At 43.9% G+C, this 23,555-nt stretch overlaps 2 protein-coding genes across 3 annotated transcripts in view; one reads left to right on the forward strand and one right to left on the reverse strand.

Annotated features, from left to right (window-relative positions):
• DOCK8 (dedicator of cytokinesis 8) overlaps window positions 1-21,663 on the reverse strand; it is a 222,880-nt gene extending 201,217 nt beyond the window's left edge. For both annotated transcript variants that reach the window (XM_068235948.1, XM_068235941.1), the window contains exon 1: window positions 21,251-21,663. In XM_068235948.1, the coding sequence (XP_068092049.1) occupies window positions 21,251-21,303 (53 nt within the window). In that variant the 5' untranslated portion in view covers window positions 21,304-21,663. The remainder of the gene's footprint in view (window positions 1-21,250) is intronic.
• Window positions 7,708-23,555, forward strand: part of LOC137518296 (zinc-regulated GTPase metalloprotein activator 1A-like) — a 111,076-nt gene continuing 95,228 nt past the window's right edge. Inside the window, exon 1 of the mRNA XM_068235969.1 lies at window positions 7,708-7,765. The gene's annotated coding sequence lies outside the window, so the exon portion shown is untranslated. The remainder of the gene's footprint in view (window positions 7,766-23,555) is intronic.

The following is a 23,555-nucleotide window of genomic DNA, read 5'->3' on the forward strand; positions in this document are numbered from 1 at the left end:
CAGAGACATTGCAAAACATGACTGGTGTGGCTGGAACTGATAGTCCACACAGGTTCAGAATGGCGCGCGCGCGCTGAGAGACAGAGTTTATATGACAGCCAGAAGAAGGTCAGCTGACCAAGCTGGTCAGCTGACATCTCCACCACTTTTTATTGGTCCAGCACTTAAGGGTGGCGCTGGAGAGCGCTATAGTATTTATACTGGGTGCTGGTCATTCTCTGGTTGTCTGTCGTTGCGATCACTACGTGGTAGCACTCAGGCCTTGTCTGTTTCTGTGTTCTAGCATAGGTTCCAAAGGTGTCGACATCAAGGCGCTCACACCTTAGCATTAGGAATATTGAATTGTATTATTTGTTATGACCTTCTGCCTGCCTGACTATTCCTCTGTACTCTGATTCTGTACCTTCCTATTTCTGATATCCTGTTGCCAAACTCTGCCCGTTCCTGGACTCTGTATTTGCCTCCTGATTCTGTACCTTGCTATTCTGATACTCCGTTGCCAAACCCTGCCTGTTTATTGGATTCCGTATCTGTCTCCTGAATCTGTACCTTATCTGTCTGTGTGTTAACGACTTGGCTTGCCCGACCTCGAGAACTGGCCTTACTGTTAGAGGCAGTTCCCAGACCTGTTAGTGACACCCTCTCACTGGTGTCACTCACACTCTGTCCTTCCTATTCTCAGCCTAGCTCCTCCCCCGGGAGAGTCTAGGCCATCGGAAGGAACATACTTCTGTGCAGTACTCAAAGTATACTGTTGCATCTAACACTCACTTGTTCTCTCAGGTGTCCAGAGGTTAGTAGATATATCTGATTATCGGTGATACTGCAGATCATCAATAATCGGGTATATTCTGCATTCTCGGTGATACTGCAGATCACCGGTAATCAGACCCTCTCTGTGTTACACCGATCGTTACACTGTCACTGTATCACAAGAATACATAATCATAAACGGTTGAAGCTGTTTGCAGCTATATTTGCTCTGTAAAATATCTAAACTTTAAATAAGATATATAGACAAGTTACTTGTCATAGTTAGTTTTTCATCTCGGATCCACTTTAAGAAACTCCTAGAAGTTCCCTAATGACTAATTTTTGGCGCTGTGTGGCTGTTTCCCCTGCGGCTCCCTGAAAACCCACCATCAATTTCCATTGCTGTAACTGACAGCCTCAGTAACATATCTGTAATCTGCACATCAGGTGTGTCAGTTGTTCCAGTAAGGCCAACATTTCCAATAGGGCTGAATTCCCCCTGAATCTGCAGCGTTTCCTTGCAGTCGCATGCTGTTGTGAATCTGGACGCATGCTGTTGCGAATCTGGAGGGCAAGCTGCAGATTTCTGCAGCATGCACCTGGATCCCTAACTATGCATGGCATGGCTAGGCTAACTGGATGCATGCTTACATCACTTCAAGTGCCGGCGTGCGTGATGCAAGATGCACGCAGGTTAACAGGCCCTTATTCCTTCATTTCCTGTCTGTGCCCAGACTATTAATCAGACCTAATCTGTAGATAATAGATTAAAGATGAACTCAAAACAATTATAAAATGACACCATTCCATTGGTACAATGGAATGCAAAGTAAGTGCAAAGTTAATAGGAATGAAACACAAGTTAACACTGTTAAAGTATACAGAAGGTGCTTCTGAAACACAGAAGAAATGCAAAAATTTGCAAAAATTACAATGAAAGTGGCTCTGTAATGAGGGGGATATGGAGGCTGCCTATGTATTTTTTTTAAAATGCAAGTTGCCTGACTGTCCACAGTCATTTAACTGCAATGCAATGCAACCAAACAGCAGCAATTGTAACCATGTGTGTCAGTTGTTGACACGCGATGTGGTTACTTTGCAGCAGAATATTGCCATATGTCACATCTAGCAAAGGGTTGCCATGGCGCAGCACTAACCAGCTCATTAACAAGCAAAACTGCTATATCGATACAGTTTAAGTATGCAGGGATGTATTTTAAACTCTTTTCCAGGTGTGCTTTTCATTATTCTTTCGTTTAAGATAAATTTGTTTTTTTTAATGAATTCTTAGTCTCTGCTGCAGGCTGGCAAACCCAGGGATTGTGGAGCTAGCCAACATGGGGCTCCACCCCCAAGAAATGGCATCTGACATGGTCATGACATGGTTGGGGAGCAATCTGCATAAAAGGGTCAGAAAAGCCTTCCCCCTTGCTTGGCAGACATCCCTTGACTTATGTTAAGGACAAAGGGCTGAACTCCACCTCAGTCTCGGGGAGGTGGGGTAACTACCCCAATGTATGTGGGAGTATGTCCTGGGTACATATAGCGGGATCTGGGAGGCCTTTTTTTCCCTTCTGGGAAAGCGCAGCTCTGGCCCTTTAAGGACCAGAGCCTCTTTCTTCTATGATTAAATCAGCTCCTGACTGGCGCATGGAGTTCAGTTGTCGTTAAGACAGCTGAGCAAGCGGTGGGAAGTGGCGACAAAGTGAGGACAGTGGCAATCAAGGCAGCAGTGTGCAACAGGAAAAGGTGAAACCTATGTCTTGTCAGAGAGTTACAGCCACAAACAAGACGTTGATTTCCCCTACATAGGTTCTACAAGGTTTAATAATAAGGAGGCCGCAGAGCAACACCTCCTCCCAGGTAAATGGGTACATTTTTGATGAATCCACAAGAATTACTGAAAAAAAACCTCGTTTTTTATAAAACATAGTTAACTATATTACTGTATTTAAACATTCTATTGGTACATGGTGTGGAGTAAAAGGAAATAGTCAAGAAAATTCAAATAAGCTCCCTAGCACGAATCTCAAAACTTGTATTTGCTGCTGAGCATTCCCATTGGCCCAATGGCCAATCAAACATCAAGAAAGCAGGTCAAAGAATATTGCTTTCACAAAAAAAGAATGGGGGGACCATTAGTTTATAACCGCAAGTATTTGTATAATATTGTTAATAAGCCCCTGGAAGGAAATTCAGTATTTTAATTTGCCACTGAGCATTTCTATTGGCCCATTGGGCTTATTTGAATTTTTTACTCTATCAATCATTTTTCTCAATCTATTATCTTCCATTATTTGATACTACAGGATAACATAGGTGGTGGAACTTACACTTCACACACCTGTTACAGGCCTATACTTCTCCAGGCCTGGAAGCCGGCGCTGAACTCCCGCAGGTACACCACTCCTGCACTTATTTGTACTTAAACCACAATGAGGAGACAGCACACACGTAGCTTCTTCAAGTAATCTGTATTAGTGCCATACAGTTACAGAGCTGACAAGAGACACGACATGTTTCGGGCGTAGCCCTTCCTCAGGTGTGCCACACCCAGTAAGCTTCACCTCTTTATACCCCACCCACAGGAAGTCACGTGGCCATTTGGTCACCTGACGTGAATAACACAGCAAACAAACTCCAAATTATTAAAACATTCAATCAACCAAATATAGTTCATATCATGGGGAACTACACAAACTGTGTCTACCCCAGAGAAATTCTGAGGATAGCTCCACTCCCAATAAATTTCAATTATTCATAATAAATCTTCAATTAGAGCATTTCACTTATTTTTCCTGGAACGAAATTCCTGGTCACAGTCAGATATGGTACCTACAAGAGAACAGATTAGAGAAAACACTTCAGACTTATGCTGGATCCACACGGTGCGTTCGTGCACTCGATTTCCCGCTCGATTCCCGTCGATTTGTTTATTTCCAACATGTCCGATTTGGATTTCGATGGATCGTTAGGTCGATTCGGCATACTGTGCATGCGAATCGACCTAACGATCCATCGAAATCCAAATCGGACATGTTGGAAATAAATGAATCGACGGGAATTGACGGGAATCGAGCGGGAATTCGAGTGCGCGAACGCACCGTGTGGATCCAGCATTAGGCATTCATTGAGCCCATTGGGGTCTACACAGTTAAATTTCCTGATCCATCTGGCTTCACATTGTAATAACATTTTTTTCCTGTCACCTCCCCTAGCCAGGAGAGGTTTTCCTGCCTGAGTACGTATGTGGTATACGGACTCAAGTGCCCCTGTGGGTATGTCTACATCGGGAAGACGGAGAGGGAGGTAAAGAAAGGTATCCAAGAGCATAAAAGGGATATCTTGAATTTTGCATTGGGGAAAAAGGAGTACGAGACCTCGGTCTCACGTCACTTCCTGGAAAAACGCCACACAGCAGCACAACTGCGGTGGTTTGTTATAGATAGTGTACCTCTCCTGGCAAGGGGAGGTGACAGGAAATTTTTTTTATTACAATGTGAAGCCAGATGGATCAGGAAATTTAACTGTGTAGACCCCAATGGGCTCAATGAATGCCTAAGTCTGAAGTGTTTTCTCTAATCTGTTCTCTTGTAGGTACCATATCTGACTGTGACCAGGAATTTCGTTACAGGAAAAATAAGTGAAATGCTCTAATTGAAGATTTATTATGAATAATTGAAATTTATTGGGAGTGGAGCTATCCTCAGAATTTCTCTGGGGTAGACACAGTTTGTGTAGTTCCCCATGATATGAACTATATTTGGTTGATTGAATGTTTTAATAATTTGGAGTTTGTTTGCTGTGTTATTCACGTCAGGTGACCAAATGGCCAAGTGACTTCCTGTGGGTGGGGTATAAAGAGGTGAAGCTTACTGGGTGTGGCACACCTGAGGAAGGGCTACGCCCGAAACATGTCGTGTCTCTTGTCGGCTCTGTAACTGTATGGCACTAATACAGATTACTTGAAGAAGCTACGTGTGTGCAGTCTCCTCATTGTGGTTTAAGGATAACATAGGTGAACTCCCCTGTACAAATGGAGGCTCCGAGCATGTACGGGCAGGGGTCCTCAGGCCCTCTTTCCCCATTCACCTCCACCACCCTCCATTCCTGTGTAAAAGCCCTGCAAGTGTGCTAAGTCGCGGCCAAGTTGCAAACTACTGTGCAAGTGCTGGTCCAGCGGTGCCCATTTCTGATTGCACTCCCGTGGTCAGGAGCATTCTGCCCATGTGCACTACAAGTCTTTACCTACCACAAAACCATAAGTATGTTCTACATATGCCCAGTACAATGAAGCGCTCATGTACGGATGAAAAATGCCGTGCACAAGTGGCTTAATTCTACTGGGCAGGCGTGGACTTTACTCTATTGGGAATTAGTGTAATGGTGTAGAAGCCGGATTTAAGAAAGCTTTGAAAGTAAGAATTAGAAGTTTGATCTCTATCATTGGTATGATGAGTAGCCAGTGCAGGGACTCACAGAGAAGAGCTTCAGAAGAGCTAAAAGAGAAGCAGCTGACTGACAGTGTCCCTGAAATTCCCAGTTTGATTGGTATGATACTTACCGGTCAAATCAATAGAAGACCACATAGGAAGGTGTTCAAAGAGCCAAGTTGTTTAACTGCATTATTACATTGAAGCTATTTTGAAAACAATTGTAAATTAAAAGTGAACGTGAACTGATAGAGAAAAACAAAGGTATTGACTAGGGATTTTGCTACTAAGAACAGTGTCCTCTGCTGCTGTAAGCACTCCTGTCATATACAAATTTTGGCAATCTGTGTGTGACCACACTTGGCCCTAGCAAGTGGCTGTGCATGTAGCTCCCAATTCCTTTTTCATCAAAATACTACTATGCACATAAATATGTACAGCACAAGTCTTTTTAAGGTTTAGTCATTAAAATTTCCAAAACAGACACACAAAACCCCCCCCCCCTCAAATAGCTCTTCTTTGCTTCCATGGAAACGGTGCTCTGGTGGTCATACACTTACAGATTTGCAGCAGATTCGACCATCAGGTAGATTTTTGTCAGATGCCTGTCAAGTCGAATCTGACGGGAATCTATCTGATGTGTGCCACACACTAGGAACAGATTTCTAATAGAATTCAGAATGAAATCTATTGGAAATGTATCTAAATGCATTATTGAACCATTAGATCCAATGCAACTCTATGGGCCCTCGATCTGCTGCCAGCAGCAGATAGACCTAGATCTTCCATCCTGTTAGATAGATCAAATCCATCGAAATTGATCAAAATCGGCCGCAAAGCAATTAAATGGGGAATTTGATAGAATGATTTCTAATCGATCGATTCTATAGAATCAATCGAGTGATCGATGGCTGAAATCGACCAGTGTATGGGCCCCTTTAGTGCAAACTAGTCAGAAACTCCTATCTTGCTCCAGGAGTAAATGCCTGCATGACCAATGACTGACAGACAACACTAACACTCCTATCTACCAGCTACTATTGGTAACATTGCATGTGGACTGTGGTAACACTACAGTGGATATGTTTACATGGTAAGCAATCTGAAATAATGTTTGCTGCTGAATCTTGAAACAGAGCTGAAAGGAATTGATTGCATCTTTCTCAACAAAAGTGCAAGGTTGGGTTTCTAGAAAACGCCACAAAGGGACTGTCCTGAGGGCGGCTCGGTATGGAAGAGAGGCTGCTGCTGCAAAACAGGGAAGCTGCAAATGGGGAGCAATTCATTAAAGGGAAGACCTGCTGTATCTGGATGTTACACATGGAAGAGGTGGCTGCACACGGAATGGGACCCCACTTAAAACTGTTTTATAAGTTAAAATACGTGTGTACATGAAGTACATTCCTCCCAGATTAAAATGCACTATAAATTACTTTTTTCCAATGTTGCTGTCGCTTACGGTACTCAGTAAAGGTATGACAGATCTGACAAGTTTTGGACTAGACTATCTGCTCTTGAGGAATTCTCAGTATCTCCTTTATTCTATACCAGAGCAATCCCTGGAAAGGATCTATACAAATATGTTGGCCAGCCTCCCTACTCATGTGCATACTATTTTGGCAGTTGGACTGAATAACTGCCATTCAATAAGTGCTTTTGAAAATAAAGAAAATACTGAGAAGAGGAGATGGATTAGTCCAAAGCCTGTCAGATTTTCAATGCTTACTATAAGTGACAGGAACATAGGAGGTGACCGGAACTTAGGCGGAGATGCACTTCTTATACACATATATTTCACATTTTACAATTTTTCATGATAGTGGACCTTTAATTGTAAGCAGGCACGGGTTCGTGTTCTTGGAAAGTGAAAGTTAAAGAGACACTGAAGCGAAAAAAAAACCTATCATATAATGATTTGAATGTGTAGTACAGCTAAGAAATAAAACATTAGGAGCAGAGACATAAGTCTAATATTGTTTCCAGTACAGGAAGAGTTAAGAAACTCCAGTTGTTAAGCTGTTATCTATGCAAACAAAAGAACCATTTAGCTCTACAACTTTCAAAGTCACAGAGAGCGCTGTCTTCTGAAGCTTGTTATATCAACTGTCAGACACTGTATTGTTTTTTCTTCTGCAGAGGACAGGTCAATAGTTCACTGGGCTGCTCTGTAAGATAATTTAGAATGCTGAGTAGTGTGTAAACGGCAAATATTAGAGAATGATGCAATGTTATAAAAAACATACTATACAACTGAAAATAAAAATATGAGAATATTTTCTTTGCTACTAATGTTCTAGTAATTATCCGTACTAAGCAACCAATGCATTATATCATCATTTTTTTTGCTTCAGTGTCTCTTTAACACCTTATGAAGTCAGCTGCCTCTCATACTAGCCATTTATTATAATGTATTTATTCTATAAGTTCAGGTTTGATTATCTTACCTGATTATGTAGTTTTCCTGTATACTAAATCCTAATCATTCTCTATACATAGCTAAAATTAGACTTGGTTTCTGTGCAGAAGCACAAACTACTGAACTCTGAACATTCTCTACTAAGCCAGTGCAAGTTTTACAAGTAAGTCATCATTTGTGTTATTTATTTATTTTCAAGTCATTATTTACACAGCACAAAGTGGATTCCTTCTAAAAAGGAACTTCTGAAGAATAACATGGCTAAAGCATTAGAAGGGTGTGCAACAGCTACGCTCATGTCAGTACATGTGCTGTCATAACAACCAAGTCAATAGGAATTACATGGCTGACAGACGCATGCACTGGCTTTCAGAGCCCAATGTAATAACTGCTCACAGCTGGAAGTGTACCACCATAACAGCCCAGGTGCAGTGGTGTTGGTTGAGTGTTCACAGCCTGACAATTCTGTGCTTTAGGGCCCTTTCACACTGAGACATTGCAGCGCAATGTAACATAACCAAAAAGTCGCATTGCGTGGTAGCAATGTGGTGAAACCGTACAGTGAGCCATACAGTACAATCAAAGAATGCCTCTGTAAATGCATGCATTGCCAAAATAACCCACAGCATGCTGCTTCAGAACTCGGCACACCGCTATCAGTTTGCAAGCCCCAAAACTCTCACAACAGACAATATCATTGCAATGGGATGCAATGATATTTTCTGTTGCAACGCAACATAACGGACACAGTCTGAAAGGGCCCTTAGTATCCTTATAAGTGTTTTCAAAGGGAACCTGATGTGATTGGAATGTGCAGGCTGCCATCTTCATTCTCTAATAAATATATGAAGAACTACCTGTGCCTTATATTTATATTTTAAAAAAAATTATTGAGAAGCGGTAACATAATACAGAAAAATATGCATAGTGATTGTTTCATTTACAAACGTCAGCCATAATGTTCCAGTAAGGAATATATTATAAACACAATGCTTTTATACAGGACATCTATAGTACAATCACCCTACCACAGGGGTCTCAAACTTAATTTACCTGGGGGGCCGCAGGAGGCAAAGTCGGGATGAGGCTGGGCCACATAAGGAATTTCACAATCGCGGCGCATCGCCGCCTCTGCCCGCCCTTCTCACTCTTCCTTCACAGAGAGGGGCGGGGAGAGGCGGCGATCCGTCAGGAGGGGCAGAGCTGAAGCTGAAAGCTCTGGCACTTCCAGGAAATGCCGGCTGATTGCCCCCCGGGCGATTTGGGGGCTCTGCAGCCCTCGTTTAGCAGCGGGAATGCGGCGGATTACTTGGGAGCACTGAAGCGAACTATAAGGAAGCTTTTGCCGGCGAGGGCCATAAAATATTGTATCGAGGGCCGCAAATGGCCCGCGGGCAGCGAGTTTGAGACCCCTGCCCTACCAGAACATTAACAAATCGGAGAAGTTGTGGGTTACTTTTTCCCCAACTAACAACCACTCCAACAGATGTCACTGAATTGTAACGACAATCAATGGGCTTCTCTAATTATTTTTAGGCCTGGAACCCACTACAAAACACTATCGCTAATCGCAATCGCCAGCGGTTTTAATGAGCGATTTGTAAGCGGTTTTGGAAGCGTTTTTAAAAAGCGATTAGCGTTTTTAATTATAATTGGTCCTTCCAATAAATTAAAAACATTTTTACAGTGTGCAATAATGTAAAATCGCTCTCTGCAGGTTTTGACGAGCGATTATGCCAGCGTTTATATACTTTACATTGCAGAAACGCTAATCGCTAAAAATGCTGCATGTCCTGCGTTTGCAATTTTGGTAATCACAATCGCTCCAGTGGAATTTGGCCCATCCATTAACATTAGCTAACATATTTTTCGGACTATAAGACGCTCTTGACCATAAGACGCACCTAGGTTTAGAGGACTAAATCCAAGAGAAAAAATATATACTAAACCTGGTGTATACAAGGTGAGGGGCATCTTGTGGATTGTGCCTCCTTTGTACCTCATGCCCCCTTGTGTCTCCCTGTGTCCTCCTTGTGTCCTCCTCAATATCCCTTTGTGTCCCCCTGTGTCCTCCGTTTGTCCCCCTGTGTCCTCCTCTGCATGGGCACAGAACAGGGAGTCCCCAACATTGCAGCGGGTTTGAGGTTTGTAGTGTTAGGTGTACACAAGTCAGGAACTCCCTGCATTTGGACTATAAGATGCAGTGCCTTTTTTTTCTCCAATTTTGGTGGAAAAAAAGCGAGTCTTATAGTCCAAAAAATACAGTAAGCATTTAGAGAAATCACAAGCATTTTGAATCACTCCCTGAACGCTCACAAAATCGCTCTAGTGGGTTTGAGCCCTCATTCGTTTTCCCCTAACCAAAAACCCCAAAGATGAAAAGAATAAAGAGAAGAGAGAGAAAGAGAGAAGGAAGACTACCTGTGCCTTAGATGAACATGGGACAATAACCCTTGATTATAATTTATTTACCTGGTGCATACCTCTACACCAGGAAGGGAAGTGAAACCACATGGGAACATAGCACGAAAGAAAAAGAGAACTGTATATCACACTGTAATGTACTCAAGGCCATACACAAACATGTGAAATGTTATTGGAAGTAAACACCATAAAATGGTCTATACTCAGCAATCCATGGACACATGACTGCACACAGCATAACATTGCATTAAAACATGAACAACTAGCCACTGGTGGGGGTATAAAGTAAGTCCATGGGTAATATAGAGATTATTTGAGGACCATGCAATGGAGTCCTGTAAAGCAGAAGACTGTATACAAGAGTTTCAATTATTGCATCCTTATGTATAAAAGTGTAACTGGTCCAACAACCAAGGCTGTGGAGTTTGAGTTGAGGAGACGGAGCAATTTTTGGGTACCTTGAGTCGGAGGTTTCATAAATTGCACTGTGGGGTAACAAGTTACAAATCACTACCGTTAAATATAAATCTGCCCAGGGCTGGCCTTAGGTTTCAAAGCACCCTGAGCGTAACCAGATTTTGGTGCCCCCTCCCCCCATTCATCCTCTTCGCACACACATACGCACACCCATGTGCAAGATCCCCTTTAGTTTATATAGGCAGGTCCCACCCTTTGGTGTATATAGGCACATCCTCCCTCCCCCTCTTTTAGTGTATACAGGCAGATCCCCACTTTAGTATATATAGGAAAATCCCCTTTTAGTGTATATAGGCAGATTCTCCCCCCCCCACCCCCCTTTAGTGCATAGAGGAAGATTCCCCCCTTTAATATATACTGTATAGGCAGATCCTCCCCTTTAGTGTATATAGTCAGATCCCCTTTTTCTTTTATATAAGCAGATTACCCCCACCCCCCTTATGGGTATATAGGCAGATTCTCCCCCTTTAGTGTATGCAGGCAGATCCCCCTTAAGTATATATAGGCAGATCCCCCTTTAGTATTTATAGGCAGATCACCCCTTTAGTGTATATATGCAGATCCCCCCTTTAGTATATATACACAGATAGTGTATATAGCTAGGCAGATAAATAGTTTATAGTATACAAGCAGATTCGCTTTAGCGTACAGTATATGGGCCCTCCCCCACCTTCCCCAACCAGGAGGCAGTTGGGGAATCTTACTTCTCTGCTTGTAGCTGGGGACAGAAGATGGCCAGGAGTCAGGAGTGACAAGCAGGTCTGTCTCTGATTAGTGCGCAACGCTGACATTGCCTGTGAGCGAGGGGCGGCATGCAAGGCTCACACAGACTCAGCAAGAGGCAACAGCAGGATCCTGGAGTCTTCGTCCCCATCACCCTCAGCAGCACCAGTGGGCGGAGCTACCACTCGTAGCAGCCACAGACGGACCCGGAGCCCGCAGGTAGAAATGCAGCCAGGGCCAGTTGAAAGCACATCACGTGCGAACGCCCCCCCACCCCCGGAAGTCGGCGCCCTGAGCGACCACTCTAGTTACTCAGGTCAAAGGCCGGCCATGAATCTGCCTTCTTAAAACAGAAGGTATTTGCAATTACAGCAGAGTCTCGGTTATCCGGCACAAACAGGGATTGGCTGATGCTGGATAAATGCGCGTTCTGGTTGCTTGAGACTCAATGTTAAAAATAGGCCTAATTAGTACTGTGTTATACCTCAAACTACATACATACCATTAACTAGATGAAGCAGCTTTATCAGTTCAAGCAACAGTAAGCCCCTTGGTACAGTATTAACCAGAAAGACCCCAGGAGAATAGGAGCAGTGTGGAGAGCCAAAGCAGTTTCAGACACTGATGGCCTCAGTTCTGTACTGTAGAGCCATATACTGTACTGGCCCGGTTCACATTGGCACTAAAAACAGTCCCTTTAGCAGAACTAAATGGACCGGATCCTGATGGTGGTGAAAAGATCTTATGTTAATCAATAGGATCTGTTCACATTGCTCTGTTAGGTCAGGTATGTTCAGCCCGTTACGCCGAATGGACCGAAATTTTGGGGAGGCTGGGATAATTCTGGAGCAACAGACGCATCACACTGATCAAACGCTAACGGAACGGAGGGTCACGGATCAAAAACCAATGCCAAATAAAAACTGATACGTTCTACAGATCAGTTTTTGATCCTTCCAGTGTGAACCGGGCCTAAGCCCATTTCCACTAGCAATAGGATGCGATCATTGCATCGTATCGTGCCACAGTTGCTTCCAGTGGTCTTCCGGAAGTCTGGATGCGGCCGCTAGTTGTTGTGTACGGGAATCGGATGTGTGCTGTGAGAATCTGCAGCATGAATCCGAGTAGTTTCCCTGGCAGCGTCACATTGCATAACTCGCAAGCAATGGAAACTGCTCCATTGATTTGTATTGGTTCCGTTGCTAATGGAAACGGGCCCTTACTGTTCAGCCCGCTCCTCAGGACCCCATGATAGTGGGAGCAGTGTTAAGAGCACTTAGAGGACCCCAGGCACTATGGAATACTCTATGGCCAGCTGACTTTTTTGTTTTGAAAGTTGCAGCCTAGGTTAGGGACAATTAAAAAAGCCAGGGCATAAAGTAGTTGAGGGCAGCTGCAGATTATTCATGCAGGGCACAGTAATGTCAACGACACCAAATGAAAAAGAAAAAGCATTTATGGAGACTCTCTTGCCCAGTGGTGAGGTGGCAGAGCCTTGGGGTGCCTGGAAACAAAGTCTTGGAGCCCAGAAATTACAGCACAAGTCGCCTAGAAGCAGCAGAAGTATGTGAATCCATCTTGGGATTTGAGTCGGTTAGGTGAGACTGCCGCTTGGTTGAGTTCTAGTTAACTGGTACTCTACTGTATTCAGCTTCATGTAAGCAAAAAAGATCTCCCATGATGCTTCATTTCTGTATACGTACATTATCCCCAGACACACATACAGAGCAGCTGGTGTTATAGTGCGCTATAGCGTATTAATTTTATACTGATTATTCAGAGCCTCATTTTAGAACATTTTAACCACCCTTAAGAACTTTATTATCTATGTGGTTTTTTTTGGGAGGGGAGGGAGTTGCCTTATTATGGTGTGATGTGTGTGGTTTTTTTGGGGAAAACATTTCATTACACTTTGCTAAACTGTGTCCTGGAAGGAGACACAGGACAAAACCCTAATAACCACAAAATTAGAGATCAAGCTGGCAGTCCTGCTGATCCTCTGCATCTAATGCTTTAGCCATAGACCCCGAGCAAGCATGCAGATCAGGTGCTCTGACAGTGACGTCTAAATTAGCTGCATGCTTGCAACTGCCATTGTTTAAACGGAAATGAATATGGCAGCATCCATATACCTCTCACTTCACATTTCCTTTGCAATGCCTACGGCCATAATATGATAGATGATGACCTGGTGTTCAGCTGGATCAGCTGTTAATCTTGTGACTGTGGGTTTCTACACAGAGACCACAGGCAAGAGTGACGTCAGGGAAAAAAGTGAATGGGCAAGCTGATAACATAGCCAGATAATCTGCTCAACACTGCCCTTCCTTCCCAGAAGCAACTTAACCAACAGTACTGTTTATTCAACTGTGACTTCACAGCAAGGATGGTCAAGGAAGAGCAATCATTCTTAAATTATGCAAATTTATGGTAATATTATGCAAATTTGTGCACCTTGAAAATAGACCAAATGAATGCAGATGCTCTTGCATTTGATCGATCCAGTTTTTAAGCTGCATACATTTGCATAAAATAAGCATACCTTTTGCATCAGCACATCATTTTTACATCTCATTGATAATCCATACTACACAGCATTATACCAAGGATTTGGTAAAAGTGGACCTGAACTTGCACAGGACAGAAAGAAAACATAGAGAAATGCACCCAGTATGTATTTAGATAGTTTAGCCTGTCTAATTCTCCCTCATTTGTGTCTAATCAACTATAACTTGATGTATCAGCTGTGCCAGCTGGCTGCCTCAGCAGAGCAGCTAATTTGTAAACACAAGATGTTAACTTTATGTCTGCTTCCATCAAAGCAGGAAGTAGACACACTGGATTTATTGCAGGATTTGTATCAGCTGAAACAAGGAAATGTTTTACTTCCAATGTTATTATGCTGCTGCTTATCTTTTGGAGCAGAGAGGAAGTTCTGAGTTAAGGTCCACTTTAAATCATATAGGTGAAGGAGGAGGAAACAGTTGGCACTGCAGCTAAAGACAGCAGACACTGGGGTGATGCAGGCAGGGTTCACACACTTCTCTCTCGCTGTGGTGCAATCTGTGTGCTCTGATACAGGTGGAAGGCAGCATGAATGTGAATGAAGAGAATGAGGAGGATGATCGGCACTGCAGGTGCTCTATTCCAACAAGCGAGGCACAAAAAGCAGCACACATACAGTGTTGTTATAAAAGGTCACATACCATTGGTGGTGCGGTGGGTGCTGGGGACAGGTGCCTGACGGCCGTTTCGCGCTACAAATGCGCTTCTACGAAGTCTAGGAAGCTTGTTGGAATAAAGCACCTGCAGTGCCACATTAAATCATGTCTGCAAATCTTTAGGGGTTAAAAAAAGAAATAAACAGTTTGGAGGTTCAGCGTGTGCATTGCAACACATGAACGCATGGTTTTCACAAGTGTCTTTCCTCTGCTGACCGCAATACTTCACAATGTGGGAAAATTGAGAAATATCCTGTAAAGACTTTGACAGACATCTGCCATTTATTGACAAAGCTGATTGCATACAGTATGTCATTTCTCAATCAATTTGTTCCTAACTGGCCACTGTAATAAATGTGCTGTGCCCAGCTGCGCACAGTAACCTATCACATGTTCATCACATGTGACATGAACACAGTTTGGTAATAGTGTGTGCAGTAACAGAGCAGTTAGTTTGGCTTCCCCATCCCAACAATGTTGTACCAAGTTACATTATAGGGTCACAGAACCTCCATGCTGTTATGTACTAGAATGGAAGGAGCCTAAAAACCCTCTACAAAAATGCTGTATAGTACAGTCTTCTTAACCAGGTAGTCTGTATTGCTTTTCCCTGATCTTCACCCCATACAGTGGTCATACAAATCCATACGTTACTGATGAGGGCAAATAACCCAAAACAACTGTATGTAAGTTGTATTTATAATTATGAGTAGCCAAGAGCTATAGATGTTTTATACATCAGCAGCCCTGTATACATAATTGCCTCACAGTAGCGAAAAGGAATGATATCTACACTAGAAAGTGCGGCATTATGGGGAATTCATTGCAGAAAAGATCACACGGAATTGTAACCCCAATATTTGACCCTCTTGAGCTGGATTTTTTTAATTACTCAAGTATAAGTCTATCTAGCAAAGTTAATGGCTGCACAGTAGACTTGAGGTCTTGCACAGGACATAAAGAAAACATAGAGAAATGCACTCTGTATGTATTAGGAGAGTTTAGCCTGTCTAATTCCCTCTCATCTGTGTCTAATAACAAGCTGTAATTTGATCTCTCCCCGTGTCACCTGACAAGGCGGATAAGCTCATTTAAATATGCCTGCTTCCATGAAAGCAGGAAGTAGACACACTACAGCTGATACAAATTCTGCAATACATCTGCAAACATAAGGCATTTTTGTTTTAAAGGTTATTATGCTATTGCATATCTTTTAGAGCAGAGAGAAGGATCTGAGATCAGGTCCGCTTTAAACAATACACCCTTCCCAGAGCCTCAGCAGCCAGCGTCTCTCTAACCCTCCCCACAGTGCTAAATCACCTGCAACACACTGAAAATCCTCCCTCCCTCCCAGCACAACTCTGTAATGTTATGTGCTGGGAAAGGTGCCTCTTTCTGTCCCCTTCCCCGCAGTGCTACAGTAATTTTGTGCTTCCATCCTCTCTCTCCCCCCTTTGTGCGATCTAATGCACAGTAAGCGCTGCAGCAGAAGCCAGCACTTACAGTTCCATTGCCAGCGCTGAATCCTCTATACACTCTCCGTTCATGCCGCTCTCTGTCCAATAGTACAGCTCCGGTTCCCGATGTCATGTGACTTCATGTGAACATTAATTACACAGAGGGGGAGAGAGAGGCAGCCCCCCTTTTCACGGCGATGGGGGGGGGGGGGGGGGGGAAAGGGAAGAGATTTACAGCGGGATAGCTACATCAGAGGGGGAGAGAGAGAGGCGCCTTCCCCCTACTATACGTGGGACATTTAGGACTGACTCGAGTATAAGGCGACCCCCCCACCTTTATACTTTGAGTCAGACCTAAATTTCTTGACTTATAGTCGAGTATATACGGTAACTAGAAAGGTCTTGGGCAAGGACTCTATCTGCATAACGTTTGTATATTCTCCCTGTGATAGCATGGGTCTCCCCGGGCCAAACGCTGCCAGTTTTAGTATATTTATCAGAAAAATTTATTTCAGCTCACCCTGCATCCAGCTCACCGGCGGCGTATTTATACGTATGAAAAAAAGTGCACCAAATAAATACTTACTTAGTAAAGGGAAGCCTCTGGATATTCCAGAGGATTCCCCTTACAACCTCGCCTCCACTGATCCAATGCTCGGACCCCCCACCTCTTCGATAAGTGCGCATGGGCATACTCCCATCTGTAAACAAGTGCAGCCACACTGCACAGGCATAGGCAAGTTCAGGGGGAGATTACAGCTGACCGGAATCCCCCTCAGACCAGGACTGGGGCAGTGTCTGGGGACAGGCACACGTTGAGACACTAGAATGGCTGCAGGCATCCTGATGCTCACAGCACCGTGTTGCTTCCTGCACTTTCTTTACCTAACATGCATGGGGGCATTGGGGAGCCTCCACGTGGCGCTCCTGGATAGTGCTAATGTAGCATGGACTAATTCCTGCAGGGCAACCGCTTTGCGGTATTAGTTTTAGACCCTGCATATTTTGGCATGCAAAAACAAATGCATATTTGCATGAGCAATGTCTTGTGATAAGCCAATTAGGCCAAATTTACAAAGCCAGATTTGTCATGTTCTACTTGGTGTTTGATGCACACATTAAAGAGACTCTGTAACATTAAAAAGATCCCCTGGGGGGTACTCACCTCGGGTGGGGGAAGCCTCCGGATCCTAATGAGGCTTCCCACGCCGTCCTCTGTCCCACGGGGGTCTCGCCGCAGCCCTCCGAACAGCCGGCGACTGTGCCGACTGTCAGTTCAATATTTACCTTTGCTGGCTCCAGCGGGGGCGCTGTTGCGACTTTCTGCACGGAAATAGACGGAAATACCCGATCTCCGTCGGGTCCGCTCTACTGCGCAGGCGCCGGAAACTTGCGCCTGCGCAGTAGAGCAGACCCGACGGTGATCGGGTATTTCCGCCTACTTCGGCGCCGAGAGGCATCAGAGCGCCTGCGCAGGAGCCAGGAAGGTAAATATTGCGTCACGGCTGTACGGAGGGCTACAGCGAGACCCCCGAGGGGCGCAGAACGGCGTGGGAAGCCTCATTAGGATCCTGAGGCTTCCCCCACCCGAGGTGAGTACCCCCCAGGGGCCGTTTTGTCGTTACAGTTCCTCTTTAAAGTCTTTCTTATATGACTTTCTTTACCTAATACAGCTGACTTTGGATAGAGCAGCAACGTGTGTACAGAGCATGGAGCAGCTCTGGGGAACTTAACAGAGCACAGAGCCTGATATGAGCACAGCCCCTGCTGTGTAAATGCTTCGCTTTCCCATTCATTACCAATGTTGGCTGTTCTCATTATTGTCTGTATCCAAACTGCTCCTGATCTATCACGTTGTCGATCCGGAGCAGATCAGACATGTTGTAAATAACCGTTAGGTCCTGTCAGTAGGATGGGAAATTGCTTTGTGTGTACCAGCATGATGTTCAACCATATTATTATGCTGTATTGTGCGTGGCTGAGGGAGACCTTTCAGGAATCCCACCCTTGAAAATTCTGGGTTTGCCCCTGACAGGCCATCTTATGCCTTCAGTACAACAGAGCCAGTCGGGCTCAGCTTTTTCTGCTGAGCCTGACCAGCTTTGTGCTACTAAGCAGAGTATAGGACACTTACATCCCATGATAGCAAGAGAAGTGAGAAGGGTTGCCTTCCTCTGCATCACATAACTGGACCTGAATAGTAAGGATGAACTTGATGGACATATTTTTTCTCAATATAGGTAACTATATAAGTAATCTATTGGTTTGGAAATTAGACATTGAAATATAATAAAAGACTATAACATAGTGCCACATAGGATTCTGCCAGCACATTGGACATTGACCTTCGTTGTTTTTTTTGACCATTTTTGGTGCTGACCTTCCACCACAACTTGCCTAACACAAAGCTAACTGCTGTCCTTCTAAATCTCAGAAACTTCACCTGATGCCATATACAAACCTATCTCTGCACTGGACCCCACCACTTTTAAGTCAACTTGATCGTTGGCTTAGTACAATATACACAAGCAAATATTCACTTCTGATCCAATGACTGATTCAATGAAATGATCTCATAGTCTTAGAACCTGAAGTGAATTGCCCTGCAGACTGATTGGAAATAGTGTGACAGGTACAGGAATCTATGGAAAGTTGCTGGAAAGAAATTATCACAGAAGTGCCATAGAGCACATGTATACGCTGATTTGGCATTACTGCCTGATCAGTTGCTGATCAGGTAATTAAGGGAAATGATTGGTATTCAAATATCAAGGATAGAGTGAATATGCACAACCACTGCTAAAACCACTGTTTAATGGTTTCCAATTAAAGTGAACAAGCAATTGTACATGTTATAGGCAGCTCATCCTATTACTAGGGAGTTAAGTACAGTATATAGACATGTGCAGTGTTGACAGCTGTTTCGCACCGCAGAGATTGGTGCTTTGGGAAATGATTGATTGCTAAATGTTTGGTCATGGGACTGCCTATGTGTACTACCAAACTATAGCTAAGGAAATGTGTCAGATAAAAATCGTTTGAAGCAAAAGATGGACGATGAACAATAAAAAATAAATTGTTTAAAAAATAAATCTAATAAAGATTAGCAATAAACAATCACTGATAGACCACGATTATCCTCCATGTATACCGGTCCACCCTCATGGATCCATTCAGATGATAATGGGTGTTAATAGTCGGTAGAAAACACAGGTATCGAATGATGATAAACGATCATTCTATTCAAAAGCTTCATGCGTGGCTAGGTATATACTACCAGATCTTCAGTTTAGAGCTTCCGCTAGTCTCCCATCGGTATGCCATTGTTGAATTCACGCATGCAATGTTGTCGCCAGACATCATTTGTCACATTGCCGTTGGAGATTGTTTGGGAACAACTGCAGTATTGCATGCGCACATAGCTTACCTTTACAGAACTGATTCAACTGGCACTATAAAATCAATTAGTCCCATTGGTTCACCAGTAGCAATAATTTGTACAGAATTCCAAGAGGCACAAACAAATGATCAGATGATTGAGATTATGAAGAATGTAACAGTGTAAGCAAGTTTACCTCTGAAGCATTGCTGATAAATGAAGCCTTGTCCTATAGGATAGGTGTGTGCTGCTTCATTCCTCACAGACTTGTGCCTAGAGGCTACTGAAAACTCTGCCAAAAGTAGTCTGAACGCAACACACTAAGCAAGGTTAATGTTTATATCCTGTACCTTTGCACTACAAAAACTATAAAAACTTCTGCAGTTTCTTAGGGCCCGTTTCCACTAGTGCGATGCGATTTCGCCGGCATTCAGACGCTTGTAAAAACGCATGCGGGTGCGTTTCCGCATGCGTTTTACCCGCGATTTCGCGTGCGATTTCGCATGGCAGGGTGCCATGCGAAATTAACCATGACACTGCCAGGACAAGATAACATTGGGAAGGGTGCGAAATCGCACGCGAAATCGTGGGTAAAAACGCATGTACCAAACGCATGCGTTTTTACTATTAAATACATTAGCGGCGATTCGCACGGATTCCCGACGCAGGCGAAAACTGTGGGTCCCGCCGTGCAGATTTGGCCCGCTGCCAAATCGCTCCCGCACGCCGCACAGGTGGAAACAGCCCCATCCACTAACATTAGCTATGCGAATCCGCATGCAGTGCCCGCATGCGGATTCGCCCTAGTGGAAACGAGCCCTAAAAACAACTACTGGGGTCAAATGGCATTTTGATACACAATGAAGCAAAACATTACAAACGACAGCTATGGTGATGTATAAACCTATTGCTTGCCAGGGCTGTGGAGTCTGTACAAAAATCATCCCACTATAACTCCGACTCCTCATAGAACCACCAACTCTAGGTACCCAAATTTGCTCTGACACCTCAACTCCGACTCCACAGCCCTTCCAGGGCTATGGAGCGGGTACAAAGATCATCCAACTCCAACTCCTCAGTTTTTGAAACTGCTGACTCCACCGCCCTGGCTCTGACTGCCCTTTTCCACTTGCAAGAATGCGATCAGAATCGCAAAACACACGCGGTTTACAAAACACATAAGTAGGCATTACAAAACAGAAATTTTGTTAGAAACGCAATCACATTCTTGTGTGATTCTGCTCGCGATTACGCTTGTGCCAGTCCCTCTGATTTCTGAATCATAAGCAAAAAATATTTTTAAAAAACACAATTGCATCGCGTGCGTTATACAGTGGAAAAGAGTCCATATACTGCAAATCGCAATCATACTTATATAAAATATACACATACCTTCCAACTTTTTGAGATGAGAAAGAGGGACACTTTAGCCACACCCATACCACGCCATGATCACGCCCCCATCACACCCCTAGTCACGCATACGATAAAAATGTAGTGAGAAAAATATGTTGTTTGATAATTCAAACCACACTGGTCCTTTCTATTCTGGTTCATTTTCCTTCATTTTAAAATTAGTAATATATCAATTTAAAGGATGGGAATAAAGTTTGTCAAACACACTTTTTAGTAGAGAAATATATATATTTACATAGAAAGAGGGACAAAGTCCTGAAAGCGGGACAAATGAGGAGGAAAGAGGGACAGGGCTCCCAAAGAGGGACTGTCCCTCCGAAAAAGGGACAGTTGGGAGCTATGATACATGTGAGTACTATATACTACTCTTGCATTTTGCGGCTCGCATGCAATCGAAATCAGATTGCAAATCGCACAAAAACGTAGGCAGTGTAAAAGAATGCTCATAAAGTAATAAAGGGCATATGTCAATGTCAAAATGTAAAAAAAAAAAATAAACAACAAAGGATACGGTGAATGAATGCTCAGGGAGAGGTATGCATAGTGCTTACCTGTTGAGTTTCAGAGCGAAGGCCCTCCTCTCAGCGCTGGACAGCGAGGCCATGGTGAATGGTCAGTGCGTCCCTTATCGCAGTGCTGGGGCAGCAGTCTCCTCCATGCCCCGCGCACTGTCAGCGAGCTGTCACTTCTCACTTCCGTATTCCTCCTCCCTGCTGCCACCGTGCTTGCCAGAGAGAGGGAGAGAGCAGGGCTGTACTGGAGGAGGAACAGGGAGGGCTACCTCCGCTATCAGTCACTGCTCTGTCACTGCTCTCATCTCATTACGATCGCTAGAGTTCTGTACCCGAGATCGTCAACAGGATGGACTCTATTCAGTGTCTAAAATAAACTTATTTCCGAGTTGTTGTTGCATCGCTGCTACTCATATCCGCAAATGTCAGCTGGGCTTATAATCGCTTTGTATGCCTCGTAAAAGTTAAATTACGTTCCTGGTTGTGTCCCACGTTGCAGGCTCAGGAATTCACTCTGCTCCTACAGGCTTGTTAGGCTTAATCAGTTTGAAATGTGACCCGAGCTCTGACAGGAGGTTAAGCAGCTCTTTGAAAATATTCCATTCTCATTCCCACATTAATGTATTAGCACTACACTGGCCAGGAATTGTTACAGTGATGCTCTACAAATCCTTCCCTTGGGTGTGTGAAAAAAATAATAATAAAAATAATGCTGCCCGCAATTTCACTGGCAGCAGGGTGAGCCGTCATTCAGCTCACCTTGTGCCACAGTGACTGTGCGGCAAAATATCAATAAGCCCTTTCTTGCACAAATGACCATAAAGTGCAGAATATACCAAGGTGATGAACCATCTTCACTGTTAGGCCTAGTGCACACCAAAAACCGCTAGCAGGTCCGCAAAACGCTAGCAGTTTTGGAAGCGTTTTTTCTTATTATTATGAAACGTTTAAGCTAGCGTTTTGCGGTTTTGTGTAGCGTTTTTTGTGTAGCAGATTTCATATATTGTTACAGTAAAGCTGTTACTGAATAGCTACTGTAACAAAAACGCCTGGAAAACCGCTCTGATCTGGCTTTTTATCAAGCGTTTTGCGTTTTTCCTATTCTTTACATTGAAGCAGAAACGCCTCCAAAATCCAAAAAATGCTGCAGCCTGGGAGTATGCGTTTCTGCAAAACGCCTCCCATTCTGGTGTGCACCAGCCCATTGAAATACATTACCCAAGCGTTTCCATATCCGCAAGCGGTTCTAAAAACGCTACCAGAACAGCTCGGTGTGCACTAGGCCTTATTCTGCATTGGCTAGAATACTCATGGCCAGAAATATCACAAAGGCTATCATTCATGAACAGGCTGTCGGTAAGGGGAACCCGTGCGGGAGAATACCACCGTCGGTAGTTTATCCTTCTGGATGGTCATTCATAAACTTTGTGGCAATAGAAAAGTTCAAAACGCTCTACCCCCTCTATTCAAACCAGCAGGTGCAGGACCAGGACAGCCAAACCAATTCACAGATGTGCAAGAAGGATCCGCAAACCGAATGCTGGTAGAAAAATGCTGTGATTCTTTATTCAAAAAAATTCCACATGACATGGCAATAAAACCAGAAGGTTCAACTGACGCGTATCGGGCCTACAATCTGCCCTTAGTCATAGTTCAACTATGACTAAGGGCAGATTGTAGGCCCGATACGCGTCAGTTGAACCTTCTGGTTTTATTGCCATGTCATGTGGAATTTTTTTGAATAAAGAATCACAGCATTTTTCTACCAGCATTCGGTTTGCGGATCCTTCTTGCACATTCATAAACTTTGTGCCTGGGGCGGTAGCAGTGCGGAGGTTTTCTGGAGAATGGTGTCGGCAGGCGGGCGGTAGGCATGCGGAAACAGAAAAGCTGGCCGAGTCCCTCCATGCGGTGCTCTCTCTGCTGATGTGTGGGAGGTCCGTCCCATTCACTTACATGTACTCCGCAAGCTTCCCGCTACATCCAGGGGATCGGTAATCCCCTTCCGCATACCGCTATGCGGAAATGTTTATGAATGAACATTTTGATACTTTTTCTGGATAACTGCGTATCCACACCGCACAAGGCGGTACGTTGTCACTCTGCACGGGAATGTCAGCTCCGCATGCGGAAAGAGGCTTTATGAATACAAAACTTGCTCAGTGCTCGGTAAAGTCAGCGGTATTACGCATTTCCGCATGCGGGAATGCTTTATGAATGATAGCCAAAGACTGGATATGGATAAGTTCAGGAATAGAACTGCCATTAGTCACCTCCTACAATTCCACAACAGATCCAGCACCGGTCTGTAAAAAAGGCTCTTTATTGAATCAAAGTAAAAACA

The sequence above is a fragment of the Hyperolius riggenbachi genome, chromosome 1, assembly GCF_040937935.1.
Source record: "Hyperolius riggenbachi isolate aHypRig1 chromosome 1, aHypRig1.pri, whole genome shotgun sequence".
NCBI classification, from domain to species: Eukaryota; Metazoa; Chordata; class Amphibia; order Anura; family Hyperoliidae; genus Hyperolius; species Hyperolius riggenbachi.